Source organism: Ovis aries, chromosome 2, assembly GCF_016772045.2.
Source record: "Ovis aries strain OAR_USU_Benz2616 breed Rambouillet chromosome 2, ARS-UI_Ramb_v3.0, whole genome shotgun sequence".
Taxonomy (NCBI): Eukaryota; Metazoa; Chordata; class Mammalia; order Artiodactyla; family Bovidae; genus Ovis; species Ovis aries.
Window position 1 is genome coordinate 21,448,902 of NC_056055.1, and position 20,566 is coordinate 21,469,467.

The window sequence follows — 20,566 nt, forward strand, 5'->3', positions numbered from 1 at the left end:
CTGTATTGTGATCATAATTATCTCTGAAAATCCCATTAAGACAATATTTTACCTGCAGTTGGGTTCTAGAGTCAACTGACAGGTGGTTATAGCAACAGCATGGGCTGAAGAGCCTGGAGGAAGTTATCTCAAGTCTCTGAGCTTCATTTCCCCCAGTCATGAACTAGAGCTATTAACAGAACCTACCTTATAAGGATATAGGAAGGCTGAAATGAGATGATGAGTGTGGAGGGTCATGCATGTAATCAACACAATAGATAGCCACTAGTATTAAGAAATTTTTAGGGACTAGTTAAGCTCTCCCAGTTAGCTGTTGGGCTACATGTACAATGGCTGAACTTTCAGTTAGCAGTTTTGCATATAAGGGAACTGAGTCTCACAGCAGTTAAGGGAGTAGTTGGTAAAGCCAAAAATTTTTGTGCTGTATATAATAATAGTCAAGAGCATAAATAATGGAGCCACACAGGCTGCCCAGTTCTCTCATTTATTGGCTCTGTAAGCTCAAACAAGTTAGTTACTCTGTGCCTCAGATTGCTTACCTGTAAAATTGATATGATGATAGAATCAACCTCATAGGATTGTCATAATGATTATAAAAGTTACTCTGTCCAAAGCATTTAAACAATGCCTGGCACACAGTGAGCTACATCATCGTCACCACTACCATGATTGTTATTCTTCCATACCTCTGTACTTGGAAATACCAGTAGTGTTATAGTACCAGTATCGAAATGATTAGTCTGACGTATAAGGGAGAAATGGCCCTAGCTCCACAAGATCACACGACATAAAATGGGATTCAAAGGAGATTTTCAGTAAGACAATTGGAATGGTTTTAGTGAACTGAAAAGGATAGCCTGCTCCAGGTGAACAGAATAAAGCATTAGGCCAGGATCAGAGAAGCAAAATAAAATGACTTGCATCAAAGAAAGGGAACAGTCAACAAAGAAGATAGCACATTTGTAGCAGAATAGTAATAATCCCCCTCTAGAAATCCTATAACATCTAGCCTTTAGACTACAAAGACCCATGATAATAGCCCCTACCCTTGTATGAATATACATGAGACAGAGGGACCCCAAGGACTTCTAGAGGCCTAGACAATGAGTACCACAGTGCCATTTCATGGATGTTGCTGGGAAAGTTAAATTCAGGAAATTAATTTTTAGAGAAGAACATAAAGACTATAAACTCATGGTTTCATAAATAGGAGATGGGAACGTGTTGTTGAGCATGGCTTACTATAAAGTAGAAATAAAGAACAATTATTTTTGTCAGCCAGTCGTTTGAGGAGGGAATTATACATTCAACAAGATTGTATTTGAGCCTGAGTTCAGGGTTTTTAAGCTCGCTTTTGCTTTATTTTTTGTGACCTGCAGCAAGACCTTTCTTCACCTTTTTCATTAGAGCATAACTCTCCTTATCATATAGATCAGAATGTTTACATACAAAGTCTCTGCAGTCTGACTAAGTTCAGAGCCTTCCTATATTGGCTGATTCACCTCAGACAAGTTATTTAAACATAAACCTTATTTCTTGTGTGAAAGTTGGAGATGAAAATAAATACCTTGTAGGGTTGCTATGAGGCTTAAAATATACAATCTACTTAAGGTTCTACCACATGCTTGGTACACGGTGAGTTCTTAATCAATGCAAGCTACATACATACATATAAATGGACAAAATGATCTCTGGCGTCTCCTCCAGATGCTCTTTCCTGTAGCCTGGACTTATTTTTAAAATATTTATTTATCTATTTGGCTGCATCAGATCTTCATTATGACACTCGGGATCTTTCATTGTAGTGCACGGGCTTACTTGTCCCCAATATGTGGGCAACTAAGTTCCTCGAACAAGGACTGAACTCACATCCCCTGCACTGGAAGACAAATTTTTAACCACTGGACCACTAGGGAAGTCCTCTTGGACTCCTTATTTTTATAGCCTCCCTGACTTTGACATGTCTCTTCAGTGTCAGTCCCTCATCCCCACTTGTAACCTAAGTAGAGTGGAAAAAAGAAGCAGATAGATGGCCAGTGTGACAGCAAATATGTGTATGAAGTTGTAGTGATGCTGGCCAGGGAGAACCAAGCAGGGAGGGCTCAGTTCTCCTACAGCCACTCCCAAGACTGCTAGGTTTTAAACACATGGGTTTGACCCCCAGGGGTTCAAGGATGAATGTGCTTGTTTTAGGGACTCTGTTATCCATCTAGCTTCTTTTAACCTTGTATGAATAGAACACAGAAACCATCAGACTCCTTGTGCCTTGTGAATAGAATAATGTGCATGAATGAGTTTTTTAAATAGCACAGTTCAAATGTTGCTGTTTTTGCTGCTTTGCTATAACTGTGATAAACACATTGTTTAAAAACCCAGAGGGAATGGGCTTTTTGTCTTCTTTTTTAAATCCGCACTAGTTGTTTGGATTAAATTGTCCATTAGGCATGAGAAATGTCTATGTTAGCTATAGTTTACAGAAGAAGAATCTTTCCTGAAGGCAGGATACATGAAAGATTAATAGTATAGGTTCTCAGGTTTCTGGATCCACCTCCTTGATTTGCCACTTTCTGGTTTTGCAGCTTGGGCAAGTCGCATAACCACTTCCAGATTCAATCCCTACCCCTCATCTCATCTTTGAAATGGGGATAATGATTATATATACCACAAAAGGATGCTATGAGGATTAATTTAAGATCTTGGCACAGTGCCTGGAATAAAGGAGACATCCAGTAAGGGTTAGCTATTACCATTATTAAAGCAATGGAAGAAACAATATAGAAATTATGATTAACTCTAGCTTTGATAAGATGGCAGATATACAAAATCTGCATCAAAAGGATGAGAAGTAGAGGAAATGGCAAATAAGAGGATAAAATGAAGAAATAACTTAGCTAAAGTGAATATATGTGTCACTGGCCAGTTGTCATAAATTTGGGCCTGTGGAGGCTGATCCAATAGCACTTGCCACTAGAATTTAAGATTAAATTCAAAATTAGTCCAACATCGTACAAATGCTTCTATTTGAAATTGTGTGACCAGAGCCTTCCTGCCACTGGTCCTAGAAAGAAACAAAGGGCTTTAGTAGTCTGGACCTCCTGCTGGGTGTTGATATTCCACACAGCTAGAAATGAGATGCATCATCTTTGCTAAGGCCTAAATTTAGGCAGCGCCAAGAAGTGGTAATGCAAGTCTATGCCCTAACCAGTAACACTGAAGAAGCTGAAGTTGAATGGTTCTATGAAGACCTACAAGATATTTTAGAACTAACACCCAAAAAAGATGTCCTATTCATTATAGGGGACTGGAATGCAAAAGTAGGAAGTCAAGAAACACCGGGAGTAACAGGCAAATTTGGCCTTGGGGTACAGAATGAAGCAGGGCAAAGGCTAATAGAGTTTTGCCAAGAGAACGCACTGGTCATAGCAAACACCCTTTTCCAACAACACAAGAGAAGACTCTACACATGGACATCACCAGATGGCCAACATGGAAATCAAATTGATTATATTCTTTACAGCCAAAGATGGAGAAGCTCTATACAGTCAGCAAAAATAAGACCAGGAGCTGACTGTGGCTCAGATCATGAACTCCTTATTGCCAAGTTCAGACTTAAATTGAAGAAAGTTGGGAAAACCACTAGACCATTCAGGTATGACCTAAACCATATGCCTTATGGTTATACAGTGGAAGTGAGAAATAGATTTAAGGTGCTAGATCTGATACACAGAGTGCCTGATGAACTATGGATGGAGGTTCATGACACTGTATAGGAGACAGGGATCAATACCATCCCCAAGAAAAAGAAATACAAAAAAGCAAAATGGCTGTCTGAGGAGGCCTTACAAATAGCTGTGAAAAGAAGAGAAATGAAAAGCAAAGGAGAAAAGGAAAGATATACCCATGTGAATACAGAGTTCCAAAGAATAACAAGGAGAGATAAGAAAGTCTTTCTCAGTGATCAGTGCAAAGAAACAGAGGAAAACAATAGAATGGGAAAGACTAGAGATCTCTTCAAGAAAATTAGAGATACCAAGGGAACATTTCATGCAAAGATGGGCTCGATAAAAGACAGAAATGGTATGGATCTAACAGAAGCAGAAGATATTAAGAAGAGGTAGCAAGAATACACAGAAGAACTGTACAAAAAAGATCTTCATGACCCAGATAATCACGATGGTGTGATCACTCATCTAGAGCCAGACATCCTGGAATGTGAAGTCAAGTGGTCCTTAGGAAGCATCACTATGAACAAAGCTAGTGGACATGATGGAATTCCAGTGGAGCTGTTTCAAATCCTGAAAGATGATGCTGTGAAAGTACTGCACTCAGTATGCCAGCAAATTTGGAAAACTCAGCAGTGGCCACAGGACTGGAAAAGGTCAGTTTTCATTCCAATCCCAAAGAATGGCAATGCCAAAGAATGCTCAAACTACTGCACAATTGCACTCATCTCACATGCTAGCAAAGTAATGCTCAAAATTATCCAAGCCAGGCTTCAGCAATACATGAATCGTGAACTTCCAGGTGTTCAAGCTGGTTTTAGAAAAGGCAGAGGAACCAGAGATCAAATTGCCAACATCCGCTGGGTCATAGAAAAAGGAAGAGAGTTCCAGAAAACATCTATTTCTGCTTTATTGACTATGCCAAAGCCTTTGACTGTGTGGATCACCACAAACTGTGGAAAATTCTGAAAGAGATGGGAATACCAGAGCAGCTGACCTGTCTCTTGAGAAGTCTGTATGCAGGTCAGGAAGTTAGAACAGTTAGAACTAGACATGGAACAACCGACAGGTTCCAAATAGGAAAAGGAGTACATTGAGGCTGTATATTGTCACCCTACTTATTTAACTTATATGCAGAGTACCTCATGAGAAATGCTGGGCTGGAGGAAGTACAAGCTGAAATCAAGATTGCCAGGAGAAATACCAATAACCTCAGATAAGCAGATGACACTGCCCCTACGTCAAAAAGTGAAGAACTGAAGAGCCTCTTGATGAAAGTGAGAGAGTGAAAAAGTTGACTTAAAACTCAACATTCAGAAAAGAAAGATTATGTCATCCGGTCCCATCACTTCATGGCAAATAGAGAGGGAAACAATGGAAACAGTGGCTGACTTCATTTTGGGGGGCTCCAAAATCATTGCAGATGGTCACTGCAGCCATGAAATTAAAAGACGCTTGCTCCTTGAAAGGACAGTTATGACCAACCTAGACAGCATATTAAAAAGCAGGGACATTACTTTGCCAACAAAGGTCCCTCTAGTCAAGGCTGTAGTTTTTTCAGTAGTCATGTATGGATGTGAGTGTTGGACTATAAAGAAAGCTGAGCACCAAAGAATTGATGCTTTTGAACTGTGGTGTTGGAGAAGACTCTTGAGAGCCCTTGTGCTGCAAGGAGATCCAACCAGTCTATCCTAAAGGAAATCAGTCCTGAATATTCATTGGAAGGACTGATGCTCAAGCTGAAACTCCAATACTTTGGCCACCTGATGCAAAGAACTGACTCATTTGAAAAGACCCTGATGCTGGGAAAGATTGAAGGCAGGAGAAGGGGATGACAGAGGTTGCGATGGTTGGATGGCATCACTGACTCAATGCACATGAGTTTGGGTGAACTCCAAGAGTTGGTGATAGATAGGGAGACCTGGTATGCTACAGTCCATGGGGTCACAAAGAGTTGGACATGACTGAGAAAATGGACTGAACTGAACTGAAGAAATCTACTGAGATTTACCAAATCTAGCTCTGTTTATTCGGGCTTCCCAGGTGGTACTAGTGGTAAAGAAAAGAACCCACCTGCCAATGTAGGAGACAAGAGATGCAGGTTTGATCCCTGGGTTGGGAAGATCCTCTGGAGGAGGTCACAGCAACCCACTCTGGTATTCTTACCTGAAGAATCCCATGTTCAGAGGAGTCTGGGGGGCTATAGTCCATGGGGTCACAAAGAGTTGGGCATGACTGAGCATGCATGCACCTGTTTATTCACCTCCAAAGGTGGCACCACTTAAGCAACTGTTTGGATTTTAGACTAGAGGAGTCAAAGAGATAGTCAGATCAATTAATGTCCATACCAGGGACCAGCAAACATTTTCTGTTTGAGCCTAATAGTAAATATTCTAGGCTTTGTGAAACCATATAGTCCCAGCTCTTACCTTTGTAGTTCAAAAGCAGTAGACAATACAAATGATGGGGCCTGGCTAGGTTTCAATAAAACGTGATTTACAAAAGCAAGTGGCAGGCTGGCTTTGGCCCATGGGGCATAGTTTGCTAACCCTTAGTCTGTACAAGGGATTTGATGCAATGACTCTTGTTGTCAGATGAACCTGGGCTACAGCTCATATAAATCAAAGGTAATGTCAAAGAATGTTGTTGACTAGAGATTACAGACTGAAAAGAAAAAAATGCAGTAAAAATTGTGAATCATTATATTTTACACATATAATTTATATAATGTTATACATCTACTATACTTCAATAAAGAAATTTAAATGCAAATAAAGGAGAACCTTGCCTCTGTAATATTACTCAGCCATAAAAAGGAATGCATCTAATTAGGTGGATGAACCTAGACCCTATTATACAGAGTGAAGCGAGTCAGAAAGAGAAAGATAAAAACCATATTCTAATGCATATATACAGAATCTAGAAAAATGGTACTGAAGAATTTATTTACAGGGCAACAATGGAGAAACAGACATAGAGAATAGACTTATGGACATGGGGAGAGGGGAGGAGAGGGTGAGATGTATGGAGAGAGTAACATGGAGACTTACATTACCATATGTAAAATAGATAGCCAATAGGAATTTGCTCTATGGCTCAGGAAACTCAAGCAGGGGCTCTGTTTCAATCTAGAGGGGTGGGATGGGGAAGGAGATGTGAGGGAGTTTCAAAAGGGAGGGGATATATATATACCTATGGCTGATTCATGTTGAGGTTTGACAGAAAACAGCAAAATTCTGTAAAGCAATTATCCTTCAATAAAAATAAATAAGTTTTTAAAAAGAAAATGGGAATAACATGGAAAAATACTGTGATATAAAATTTACTCAGTAATTCACATTACAGAAACACTGGGTAACATTATTTTCAGCCTCATTTTTCTGTTTTCTAATGTTCATGCAATCCATGGGGTAGCAAAGAGTCAGACACGACTGAGCGACTGAACAACAACAATGTTCAGAAAGTGAGTAATGACTCAGTGAACACACATCCCTGTTTGTTGGGGATAATTCTAGTGTGTCTGCTGTCTCTGTAATAATCAATACTGTCCCCTTTTAAAGAAATGTCCTAGTTTGCAATATGAATCATACAGTCACATCTATAACAACCAAAATGATTTTGAATTTGTAGCACAGACAGATTTGTATTATTTAAAGTTATCACCAAAACTTGGACAATAACACAAGTCTATAAAGGCAGAATGTAGTGCTAGAAAAGGCTAAGGGCTTCAAGTCAGACAGAGTCAGATTCAGATCTTAATTTATCTCTTCCTGCTGGCCTAAGACAATGTGCTGAAATCTCCATGAATCTCAATTCTCATATATAGCAATAAATAATAAAAGCAGCAATATCATTACATTTCACTGTTAGCATATGGCAAATATTTGTAAATATTAGCTGTTATTTTATTATTATTACATATTCAAATAGATTTGCTGGGTGGGACACAAAGATATCCTTCCTATACAGAAGATATGCTTCAAGAAAAGTGATTTCCTTGTCGCTGGAGACATCCAAGCAGAGACTTAACTGAAATATAGTAGTGATGTTATAAATAAAGTTTTGCTACTTAAAGTTTGATCCATGAACCAAGTTATCAGCATTGATAGGAAACCTGTTAAAATGTAGATTCACAGACTCTAACCTAGACCTAAAGAGTCAGGATCTACATTTTGAAGAAACTCCAAGCAATACTAGATTTAGCTTTGCTATCAAGGACTCAGCCATCAGTGGATACGGCAGATGACTTTTAAAGCTCTCTGAGCTCTGAGACCACCCCATTTATAGAGTCCACAACTTTTAAGTGGGTAATACATTGGCATGAGGAGGAACTAAAGTCCCAATTTCCACCCACCTCCACAGGACATTTTACCAGGCCTAGTGATTACATTCCACCCATTTAAGTAACAATCTCAGATAAGTACAAATATAGACCCCAAGTAAAAATACCCAACATTAAGATTGTTTTTTAATCAAAATCATCACATCTACAGGGCTTCCCTGGTGGCTCAGATGGTAAAGAATCTGACCCAATTTCAACCCCTGGGCCAGGAAGATCATCTGGAGAAGGGATTGGCTGCCCACTGCAGTATTCTTGCCTGGAGAATTCCATGGACAGAGGAGCCTGGCAGGCTACAAAGAGTTGGATATGGCTAAGTGACTAACACTTTCACATTCATTACATCTACCATAGACAGAGAAGCTTGATTGTTTCTTGAGTTTGCTTCCATTTTCTTTTGAGCCACTTTGCTTTCTTCAAAATGTCTGATTATTCTCCACACAGGTGCTCTGGGTAGAGTTCAGTATTCCATTAATACTGAACAATTCACATACAAATGGGTAGTTTAACCTTAGATATTTCCCCAAGGCCTGAAGAGGCTGACACAAATATAAACAGAATTGGAAGAACTGGTAAAATATTTAGCTGAAACTTTAAAGAAATTTTTCTCTCTCTGGGGCTTCCTGGTGATGGTTGTAATGCAGCTGAACTACTTTAGCTCTTTGTATGCTTTTATCCTCCCTCCTGGATGCAGGCTTTCTGATATCCCTGGATGTTTGAATTACACACCACGTGGACACAAAGGGTGAACTATGCTAGTCTATCCAGTTGCATCAATAGCTTCTTAGATCCCTTTTCTGATTCTATTATTCTGTGACTGCCTAGTAGTTCATCCTTTTTGTTGTTGTTGTTAGAATCTCACATATAGAGATAAAAAAGAACATATGATTTTGAAAGAATTAAGATAAGAATTAAAGGAAAAAATTTAATGTTTGAAAGGAAGACAACATGAAGTGTGACACAAGTGTCTATTTTTAATGTATCTAACCTAAGAGAATTTTGTTTTAATAATGATGACTTATTACACCAATACTTATCAGGGATCTGCTCTGTATACCAAGCACTGTATTTGCTTCATGATGCTAATGATGATGAGAATGATAGCAGCTAACATTTGCTGAGGACTTATAACTTCACAAATGAGACAGGCTTAGGCCCAACACCCATGGAAATGTAAAAGCAGGCAGGAAAAGTAGACATCGAACAAATAATCCCAGGTATTACTAATGTGACATGAAATTGCAGGGTACAATGGGAGGGTGTTGCAGGTGGCCTAATCTAGTCTCACTTCAGTTCAGTTCAGTCAGTCAGTCGTGTCCAACTCTTTGCGACCCCATGAATCACAGCACGCCAGGCCTCCCTGTCCATCACCAACTCTCAGAGTTCACTCAGACTCATGTCCATCGAGTCAGTGATGCCATCCAACCATCTCATCCTCTGTCGTCCCCTTCTCCTCCTGCCCTCAATCCCTCCCAGCTTCAGAGTCTTTTCCAATGAGTCAACTCTTCGCATGAGGTGGCCAAGGTACTGGAGTTTCAGCTTTAGCATCATTCCTTCCAAAGAAATCCCAGGGCTGATCTCCAAAACTCATGTACACCCATGGTGGATTCATGTCAATGTATGGCAAAACCAATACAGTATTGAAAAGTAAAATAAAATTTAAAAAATAATAATACATTAAAAAAAAAAAAAAAACAGAATGGACTGGTTGGATCTCCTTGCAGTCCAAGGGACTCTCAAGAGACTTCTCCAACACCATAGTTCAAAAGCATCAATTCTTCAGCGCTCAGCTTTCTTCATAGTCCAACTCTCACATCCATACATGACCACTGGAATCTAGTCTAGGGGTCAGCAAAGGCTTCTCTGAGGATGTGACATCTTAGAATTATCTACACAAAGGGAAGCATCCCAGGTAGAGTGAAGGCTATGGGAAAGAGACGTGATCAAGCAAAAGGTATACGTTGGAAGAACTGAGAAAACTGGCTAAAGCTTCGGGGTCCAGGGGAGAGTGGGAAGATGAGAGTGGAAAGAAGGTGGTGGGAGCTGGATCATGCTGAGGCCAGAGTTTCAGCTTCATCCCAGAGCAATGAGGAGCCACTGGTAGCTGTGAATCAAGTGGGTAACATGACCAGTTTGGGGCTCTAGGAAGATTACTCTGACTGGATTGGAGGGTAAAACAGGGAATGTGCAGAGGGCAGGAATGATGGTGGCTTAGACTGGAGAAATGGCAGTGTTTGTAATACCTCTCCAGGTTAGAGTGGGATCCCGGTCAGGCTAACAGAATGCTTCCTCCCATAGACCTTGATTATTTATGTTAATGTTGAAGGAACTTTCCATTCTCAAGACTGCTCCCTTCACAGGCATGAGAGCCATGCCACGAAGAGGCGTGAATGAAAGGCAGCAGGAAAACATGGAAAGGAGACGACACAAGGGCTCGCTCATCCTCCTCTGGAATTCCAAGCCTGGATCTGCTGGTTCCCAACTCCCTTCGGTGTCTTGGGAAGCAGTGCTGTATTGATGCACTCGACAAAGAAAAGAAGTGCAGAGTTTGCCTAGAAATAGTTCATAGGCCATAAAAATATTGCACAGTATAACGTGAGAAAATGGACTTTTAAAAAGGATTATCTTAAGATTATCATTTAGGTTATTTCTAAAAAGGACAATATAAGCAAAGGTATTCTAATTACTGACCTAAGATCCTTTTACCTTAAAAGGAGGGTTCATTTCAAAAGCCTGAGTTGTAAGCTCTATTGTTAGCCCAATCTGTGCTAAGCGGGATGGCAAAGTTCTCATCTCCCTCTGGGTTCAAAGAATCCATCAGTCATTCATCAGGCATATTACTGAGCAACTACATGATGAAAGGCACTGGAATATAACAATTAATTAAATGTTTTACATAGAGCTTCCAGTCCAGTGAGAAGATGAAAGGCTAGACACTAAATAAACTATTACACAGTTAAATTTTAAAAGTGCGACTCTGATAAGTTCTGCAAAAGAAGAGTATGTGTACTATGAGGGCTTAGGAAAGAAGCCTCTGACCTAGTCAGCTAGTTAGGGAAGTGATGGCTGAAAATAGAAGGATGAATACAAGTTAAATGGATAAAGAGAGAATAGAAGAATAGTGGTAAAATTAATTGATTTGACACACATGTGTAGAGCCCTCTTCAGGTACCAAGTGTCATAATAGGTAACTGTGGTCCTCATGTGAGTGAAACCTGGTCTGCATGTTAGGGAAAAGAACAAGGGCTGAATTTTGCTAATGACTAGCTATCAGAATTTGATTATTAGTTTTCCCGAACCTCAGCATCTTAATCTGTAAAATATGAAAATGACATCTATTTTGCAGAATTCAAAATGTACAAACCCCTTAGCTCACTGCCTGATCTGTAAGTATCAAGTTTTGTAATGACCAGGTCCAGAGTCATCATGACATAGTGTCAGAAGATCTGTTCATGGTGTTCAGAGCTCACTATTGTCCATAAAACTCAGTTCAATTCAGTTCAGTCACTCAGTCGTGTCCGACTCTTTGTGATGCCATGGACTGAAGCACCCTAGGCCTCCCTGTCCATTACCAACTATGGGAGTTTACTCAAATTCCTGTCCATTGAGTCAGTGATACCATCCAACCATCTCATCCTCTGTAGACCCCTTCTCCTCCCACCTTCAATCTTTCCCAGCATCAGAGTCTTTTCAAATGAGTCAGTTCTTCACATCAGGTAGCCAAAGTATCAGAGTTTCAGCTTCAGCGTCAGTCCTTCCAATGAGTATTCAGGACTGATTTCCTTTAGGATTGACTGCTTGGATCTCCTTGCAGTCAAAGGGACTCTCAAGAGTATTATTCAACACCACAGTTCAAAAGCATCAATTCTTTGGTGCTCAGTTTTCTTTATAGTCCAACTCTCACATCCATACATGACTACTGGAAAAATGACAGCCTTGACTAGACAGACCTTTGTTGGCAAAGTAATGTCTCTGCTTTTGAATATGCTGTCTAGGTTGGTCATAGCTTTCCTTCCAGGAGCGAGTGTCTTTTAATTTCATGGCTGCAGTCACCATAGGCAGTGATTTTGGAGCCGCAAAAAATAAAGTCTGCAACTTTTTCCACTGTTTCCCCATCTATTGGCCATGAAGTGATGGGACCAGATGCCATGATCTTCGTTTTCTGAATGTTGAGCTTTAAGCCAACTTTTTCACTCTCCTCTTTCACTCATCAAGAGGCTCTTTAGTTCTTCTTCACTTTCTGCCATAAGGGTAGTGTCATCTGCTTATCTGAGTTTATTAATATTTCTCCCAGCAATCTGGATTCCAGCTTGTGCTTCCTCCAGCCCAGCATTTCTCATGATGTACTCTGCATATAAATTAAATAAGCAGGGTGACAATATACAGCTTTGACATACTCCTTTCCCGATTTGGAACCAGTCTGTTGTTCCATGTCCAGTTCTAACTGTTGCTTCCTGACCTGCATACAGATTTCTCAGGGGCAGGTCAGATGGTCTGGTATTCCAATCTCTTGGAGAATTTTCCACAGTTTGTTGTGATCCACACAGTCAAAGGCTTTGGCCTAGTCAGTGAAGCAGAAATAGATGTTTTTCTGGAAGTCTCTTTTGCTTTTTCAATAATCCAACAGATGTTGGCAATTTGATATCTGGTTCCTCTGCCTTTTCTAAACCTGCTTGAACAACTGGAAGTTCACGGCTCACATTGCTGAAGCCTGGTTTGGAGAATTTTGAGCATTACTTTGCTAATGTGTGAGATGAGTGCAATTGTGCGGTAGTTTGGCATTCTTTGGCACTGCCTTCCTTAGGAATTGGAATGAAAACTGACCTTTTCCAGTCCTGTGGCCACTGCTGAGTTTTCCAAATTTGCTGGCATATTGAGTGCAGTACTTTCACAGCATCATCTTTTAGGATTTTAAATAGCTCAGCTGGAATTCCATCACCTCCACTAGTTTTGTTCATAGTGATGCTTCCTAAGGACCACTTGACTTCACATTCCAGGACATCTGGCTTTAGGTGAGTGATCATACCATTGAAAGGTTGTTGTTGAATTACGACGCCGGGATTTTTGGCCCCCGGAGGAGAAGAATTTAATCCGGGGCCAGAGATGAGGCTTGATCGCTCAGAGCTTTTGTGTAACAAAGTTTTATTAAAGTATAAAGGAGATAGAGAAAGCTTCTGACATAGGCATCAGAAGGGGGCAGAAAGAGTAACCCCCTGCTAGTCTTTAGCTGGATGTTATATAGTCTTCAGCAGTCTGTTAATGAAAGAAAGGAATGTCTCAAAACTTAGAATGGCACCAGGCCCCTCACCCATAAGATGTATTTTGGGATAATCTTGGCTCCAAATAGTTTATCTTGGACCATAAAAGGATTAACTTGAATCTTGAAGAAGGGCAGAGCACCATATAAATAGTGTCATTTACATAGATTAGAGGAACAATATCAGAGTATAACATACTGGTTTATCAAGTAGGTTCTGAGCCCAAAAGGCTGAACCGACTTGAAGACAGAGTTTGGGGTAAATGCATAGTACATTAGCATAGCTTAAGATAAACGTTTCCATAAGAAAAAGGCATTGGTTAACTTCAAGTGAAACCAGGTGTCATTATGGCAACACAGAATTTTAAGAGAAACCTCCTTTTAAATTTGTACAGAGAAGGAAAAAAATATCGCTAGTTTGTTTCCTCCTGCCGCTTAAGAGAGATAAAAATGTCTGACACTTGCAGGCTATTTCCTCCATTTGGAGACCCCTGGCCTTCCTGCCTGTTACCCTCTCACCATTGTGGTTACCTGGGTCATGAAGATCTTTGTATAGTTCTTCTGTGTATTCTTGCCTCCTCTTCTTAATATCTTCTGCTTCTGCTTCCCTACCACTTCTGTCCTTTATTGAGCCCCTCTTTGCATGAAGTGTTCCCTTGGTATCTCTAATTTTCTTGAAGAGATCTCTAGTCTTTCCCATTCTATTGTTTTCATCTGTTTCTTTGAACTGATCACTGAGGAAGGCTTTCTTTTCTCTCCTTGCTATTTCTTTGGAACTCTGCATTCAAATGGGTATATCTTTCCTCTTCTCCTTTGCCTTTCACTACTTTTCTTTTCACAGCTATTTGTAAGTTATCCTCAGACCCATCATTTTGCCTTTTTGCATTTTCTTCATGGGGATGGGCTTGATCACTGCTTCCTGTACAATGTCACGAACCTTCATCCGTAGTTCTTCAGGCACTCTATCAGATCTAGGTCATACTTGAATAGTGAAAGTGAAGTCGCTCAGTTGTGTCTGACTCTTTGCAACCCCATGGACAGTAAGTCTATCAGGCTTCTCCGTCCATGGCAAGAATACTGGAGTGGGTTACCATTTCCTTCTCCAGGGGATCTTCCTGACCTTTTCCTTACTTTCTTCAATTTAAGTCTGAACTTGGCAATAAGGAGTTCATGATCTGAGCCACAGTCAGCTCCTGGTCTTGTTTTTGCTGATTGTATAGAGCTTCTCCATCTTTGGCTGCAAAGAATATAATCCATCTGATTTCGGTATTTACCATCTGATGATATCCATGTGTAGAGTCTTCTCTTGTGTTGCTGGAAGAGGGTGTTTGCTATGACCAGTGCATTCTCTTGGCAAAATTCTGTTAGCTATTGCCCTGCTTCATTCTGTACTCCAAGGCTAAGTTTTCCTGTTACTCCAGGTATCTCTCGACTTCCTAGTTTTGCATTCCAGTCCCCTATGATGAAAAGGACATCTTTTTTTGGTGTTAGTTCTAGAAGGTCTTGTAGGTCTTCATAGAACTGTTCGACTACAGCTTTTTCAGCATTACTGGTCAGGGCATAGACTTGGATTACTGTGATACTGAATGAAGCGATACCCCACATCCAAGGTCAGGAGCTGTGGCTGCACTTCGCTGGAGCAGCTGTGCAGAGATACCCCACATCCAAGGTCAGAGAAACCCCAGTTAGACAGTAGGCCCTGGAGTGGCTGTGAAGAGATGCCCCACTCCCAAGGGCAACAGAGAAGCCCCAACAAGATGGTGGGAGGGGCGAATTAGCCTTTAGAATCAAACCTCAGTCCCACCAGAGACACTGAGAGGGCTCAAACAAACCTTATGCACACCAGGACCCAGGGACCCCACAGAGACTGAGATAGAACTGTGTTTGAGTGTCTCTGTGGAGGTACAGGTCAGCAGTGGACTGCCACAGGGACAGGGGCTTTGGGTGCAGCAGACTTGGGTATGGCATAAGCCCTCTTGGAGGTGGTAACCACTGACCCCACCATAGAGCTGCCAGAACTTACACAGGACTAGGAAATAGACTCTTGGAGGGCACAAACAGAACCTTGTGTGCACTAGGACCCAGGAGAAATGAGCAGTGACCCCACAAGAGACTGACCCAGACTTGCCTGTGAGTGTCCAGGAGTCTCCAGTGGAGGCATGGGTCAGTGGTGGCCTGCTGCAGGGTTGGGGGCAGTGAGTGCAGCAGTGCCTGCCTGGGACCTTTTGAAGGAGGTCGCCATTATCTTCATTACCTCCACCATAGTTTCAGTTCAGTTCAGTTGCTCAGTCATGTCTGACTCTTTGAGACCCTATGAATCGCAGCACACCAGGCCTCCCTGTCCATCACCGTCTCCCAGAGTCCACTCAGACTCACGTCCATCGAGTCCGTGATGCCATCCAGCCATCTCATCCTCGGTCGTCCCCTTCTCCTCCTGCCCCCAATCCCTCCCAGCATCAGAGTCTTTTCCAATGAGTCAACTCTTCGCATGAGGTGGCCAAAGTACTGGAGTTTCAGCTTTAGCATCATTCCTTCCAAAGAAATCCCAGGGCTGATCTCCTTCAGAATGGACTGGCTGGATCTCCTTGCAGTCCAAGGGATTCTCAAGAGTCTTCTCCAACACCACAGTTCAAAAGCATCAATTCTTCGGCGCTCAGCCTTCTTCACAGTCCAACTCTGACATCCATACATGACCACAGGAAAAACCATAGCCTTGACTACATGGACCTTAGTCGGCAAAGTAATGTCTCTGCTTTTGAATATACTATCTAGATTGGTCATAACTTTCCTTCCAAGGAGTAAGCGTCTTTTAATTTCATGGCTGCAGTCACCATCTGCAGTGATTCTGGAGCCCAAAGAAATAAAGTCTGACACTGTTTCTACTGTTTCCCATCTATTTCCCATGAAGTGATGGGACCAGATGCCATGATCTTCGTTTTCTGAATGTTGAGCTTTAAGCCAACTTTTTCGCTCTCCTCTTTCACTTTCATCAAGAGGCTTTTAGCTCCTCTTCACTTTCTGCCATAAGAGTGGTGTCATCTGCATATCTGAGGTTATTGATATTTCTCCTGGCAATCTTGATTCCAGCTTGTGTTTCTTCCAGTCCAGCGTTTCTCATGATGTACTCTGAATATAAGTTAAATAAGCAGGGTGACAATATACAGCCTTGACGTACTCCTTTTCCTATTTGGAACCAGTCTGTTGTTCCATGTCCAGTTCTAACTGTTGCTTCCTGACCTGCATACAGATTTCTCAAGAGTTCCCCCCAAGTAAATAGCAGGGAGGAGCCCATCAACAGAAAATTGAATTAAAGATTTACTGAGCATGGCCCCACCCATCAGAATAAGACCCAGTTTCCCCCTCAGTAAGTTTCTCCCATCAGGAAGCTTCCATAACCCTCTTATCCTTCTTCATCAGAGGGCAGACAGACTGAAAACCACAATCACAGAAAACTAACCAATCTGATCACATGGACCACAACCTTGTCTAACTCAATGAAACTATGAGCCATGCCATCTAGTGCCACCAAGACAGACGGGTCATGGGGGAGAGTTCTGACAAAACGTGTTCCACTGGAGAAGGGAATGGCAAACCACTTCAGTATTCTTGCCTTGAGAACCCCATGAAGAGTATGAAAAGGCAAAAAGATAGCGCACTGAAAGATGAACTCCCCAGATCAATAGGTGCCCAATATGCTACTGGAGAAATAACTCCAGAAAGGATGAAGAGATGGGGCCAAAGCAAAAACAACACCCAGTTGTAGATGTGACTGGTGATGGAAGTAAAGTCCAATGCTGTAAAGAGCAATATTGCATAGGAAACAGGAATGTTAGGTCCATGAATCAAGGTAAATTGGAAATGGTCAAACAGGAGATGGCAAGAGTGACCATCGACATTTTAGAAATGAGTGAACTAAAATGGACTGGAATGGGTGAGTTTAACTCAGATGACCATTATATCTACTACTGTTGGCAAGAATCCCTTAGGAGAAATGGAGTAGCCATCATAGTGAACAAAAGAGTCTGAAATGCAGTACTTGGATGCAATCTCAAAAATGACAGAACAATCTCTGTTCGTTTCCATCAGACTATCTGGGTTCATATTTCACATCCAACGTTTACTAGCTCTGTGGTCTTGGGCAAATAACAAATTTTCTAATCTTCAGTTCCTTTATTTATAAAAGGACCATAATAGAAATACCTCATAAGTTTTTGGGGAGAATCAAAGGAGAAATGTATGAGAAGTGTGAAAGATGGCTAAGTAAGTACCTAGCCTATGTGTTATGTAAGTACAAGGTGCTGTCTCAGTACAGATAAATAGGCAGTAAATTATTTTTATTTTTGTTCCTCCTGGATAAGAGGGTGAAATTCAATAAGGCCAAAGACTTCAGACAGAGTCTTGATCTAGGCTTTAAAAAATGAACAGCTGTTGGATAAACAGAATGCTGATAAGTTTGCCTTGCTCGAGCCATAGGGTTATAATCTGCTACTGTAAGAACAGCCTAGGCCTAAGGCTTAAGGAGAATATTTTAAAAGACTAGTGAGTTTATTCTAATAAACATCTTCTCTCCATTTGTTGCCATGACCTGGAAGACAGGCTGATGTGGTCGCTAATAGTGTGGACTTTGAAGTGAAACAGCCATAGGTTCTAATCCAATCCCTACTACTTCTAGCTGTGTGATCTTACTACTTTTATTACTTACTATTTCTTGCTACATTTCACTGAGCTCCTAGTTGATTAATCCTTTAAAAAGAAGTATTTCTAGAGTCCTTTTTATGAGGTTTTTATAAGGATTAATCAGGTTTTTATGAGGATTAATCAAGATAATGCAGATAAACATCAGCTAGCACATAAAAATCAATAAATGTTAGCTATTATTATTGATGCCTCATTAAGGTTATGCTGGCATAAAAGAGAATTTATCCAGTGTGTGAACAGTTGAACAAAAGTATATACCATACAGCCTGTTCAACAGTGAGATATCCAAAGATATATCACAAAGCAGGTGGTAAGTCACTTTGTGGCAATGATTGTAGGTATTTAACTTTGTGGGCCCAGTAACTCTGAAAATTATGCAAAGCTGCCCTGCAAAAAAATATTGACATAAATTAATGACTTACTTCACTGAATGTAGTTTTTTAACTTACAAACATGAGGCATGTTTCTGTAGCCAATCTATAAATAAATATATGGAACAACCATTGTTAATATCTTGATATATTTTCTTCCCAGGGGTGTGTGTGCGTGTGTGTGTGTGTGTGTGTGTACATGTGTATATATGATATACATGAGGGAGCTACAGTATTTAAAATAACTATGAATGCATGCATGCGCAGTTGTGTCCAACTCTTTGCAACCCCATGGACTGTAATCCACCAGGCACCTCTGCTCATGGAATTCTCCAGGTAAGAATGCTGGAGTGGGTTGCCATTTCCTTCTCCAGGGGATCTTCCTGACTCAGGGATCGAACCCGCATCTCCTGCATTGGCAGGCAGATTCTTTACCACTACACCACCTGGGACGCCCTTAAAATAACTATACATATTTAACTCTGATCAGACCATAAATGAGCCTTTTCTCCATTTGTCATATGAGCATTTGCTTTGTTTTATTAAATATGCTTTACAAACATGATTTATACATTAGATAACATTCTATAAGGAGGTGGCAAATAATTTAACTATTGCCATATTGTTAGACCCTTGCTGTGTGTCAAAACTAATTAATCTTCAGATATAAATTGTTGATTACCAAATTCAGTGATTTCTTAATCTGTACATGTGTAAACAACTTGAAAAGAAGAAAAAGAAAAAGAAAAAAACCCAAGTTGATTCTTCTCTTTGAAATAACTCTAGATCCTGTATTAATACTTCTGTACAACTTTCATGAATTATACTGTCTCATGTACTGTATCTTTAATACTTAGTGACAGAAAGCTTCTGCATGACTCCCAGTGCACTGCCTCCCCTCACTGTGAGATCTTGCATCCTGGAGAACCATGACATTATTGGATCTACTCCTGCTAGCCGCCTCCTCTGTTGCTCCTAACTGTCTTACATAGCATTCCATTTGAGAAAATATACAACATGACTCAGCACTGGGTAACAGAGTTATCTAAGGGAAAGAGATCATTTCATAATTACACCAAAAATAAATTTAATGAACTTCAAATATACTACAGCATAAAAACTAATAAATATAAAGGAGGTGAATTCATGGTTTGGGGTCATGTATATTTTGATCTCAGTTTACAGGATTTTAACTTGGCCTTTGTGTAGTTCTAACCAAGGAAGGGCACAATCTTTCATTTATTATCTTAACTTTATGCTTTGCCTAATAAGCAATTTATAATATGATTACCAAGGTTGATTTCATATGTCATTTTATCATTTCTAAAGAATTCTGACAGGCTCTCAATATACAGAAGAAAGCTGTTTTATATTTTCCATTTGTTGTTTTCATCTGTTTGCATCTGGAGAGAGACTAGTTACTTATGTGAGGATAGAAAATTTATTTATGTGAAAGCTGGTATGAAAGAGCATGTACCTATGTTGGTACATGGAAATTTATGTCTATGACTGTGTGTGTTTGAAAAATGCAAGGTCATTATCAAACTCCAAATAATGATAGAAAAAGAAAATTTTGAAAACAACTCTAGGAATAATTTATATTCAAGACATTTCTTTTTCTGCCTCATAGCTACATCATCCCTCTCAAGGCTTCCGTTTTGGAACTGTCCGGGAGAGCAGTGCTGAAGACTATGTGAGGCAAAGCTTCCCAGAGATGCATGAGTATATGAGAAGGTACAATGTACCAGCCACCCTGGATGGAGTGGCGTATCTAAAGTGAGTGTCAACCTCCTCAGTCCAAAAAGTTCTCAATGAAAAAGAAGCCTTGCTACTGATGCAATGTTTGTTGGGGTTTTTTTTAAATGTTATCTAAATATACCCATTATGTGTTCTGTAATACCTCACACCATGTGAGATCCAGGGGACAGTATGGAATAAATGTGCATTTAATTATGTGACCTAGTTTTCTAGTTACCTCCACAGTCCCAAGCTGGCAGTAGCTTTGATCAAAGTGCCAGTAGGGTCAGTAGTGTAGCAGATGGTAGGGGAAGTAAACATTGGCTTGACATCACTTGGGAAAATAATGGTGCTGAAATGATCAAACACTCAGGGAATGTGGCCAGAGGATAAAGTGTCCCAAATCAACCCTTTCCTTCACAGTGAATCTCTAAGCCTGTGG

At 40.5% G+C, this 20,566-nt stretch overlaps 1 protein-coding gene across 2 annotated transcripts in view; it reads left to right on the forward strand.

Annotated features, from left to right (window-relative positions):
- GRIN3A (glutamate ionotropic receptor NMDA type subunit 3A) overlaps positions 1–20,566 on the forward strand; it is a 202,607-nt gene that overhangs the window by 107,540 nt on the left and 74,501 nt on the right. For both annotated transcript variants that reach the window (XM_004004040.5, XM_060409005.1), the window contains one exon: positions 20,018–20,163. In XM_004004040.5, coding sequence (XP_004004089.2) covers positions 20,018–20,163 — 146 coding nt within the window. The remainder of the gene's footprint in view (positions 1–20,017; positions 20,164–20,566) is intronic.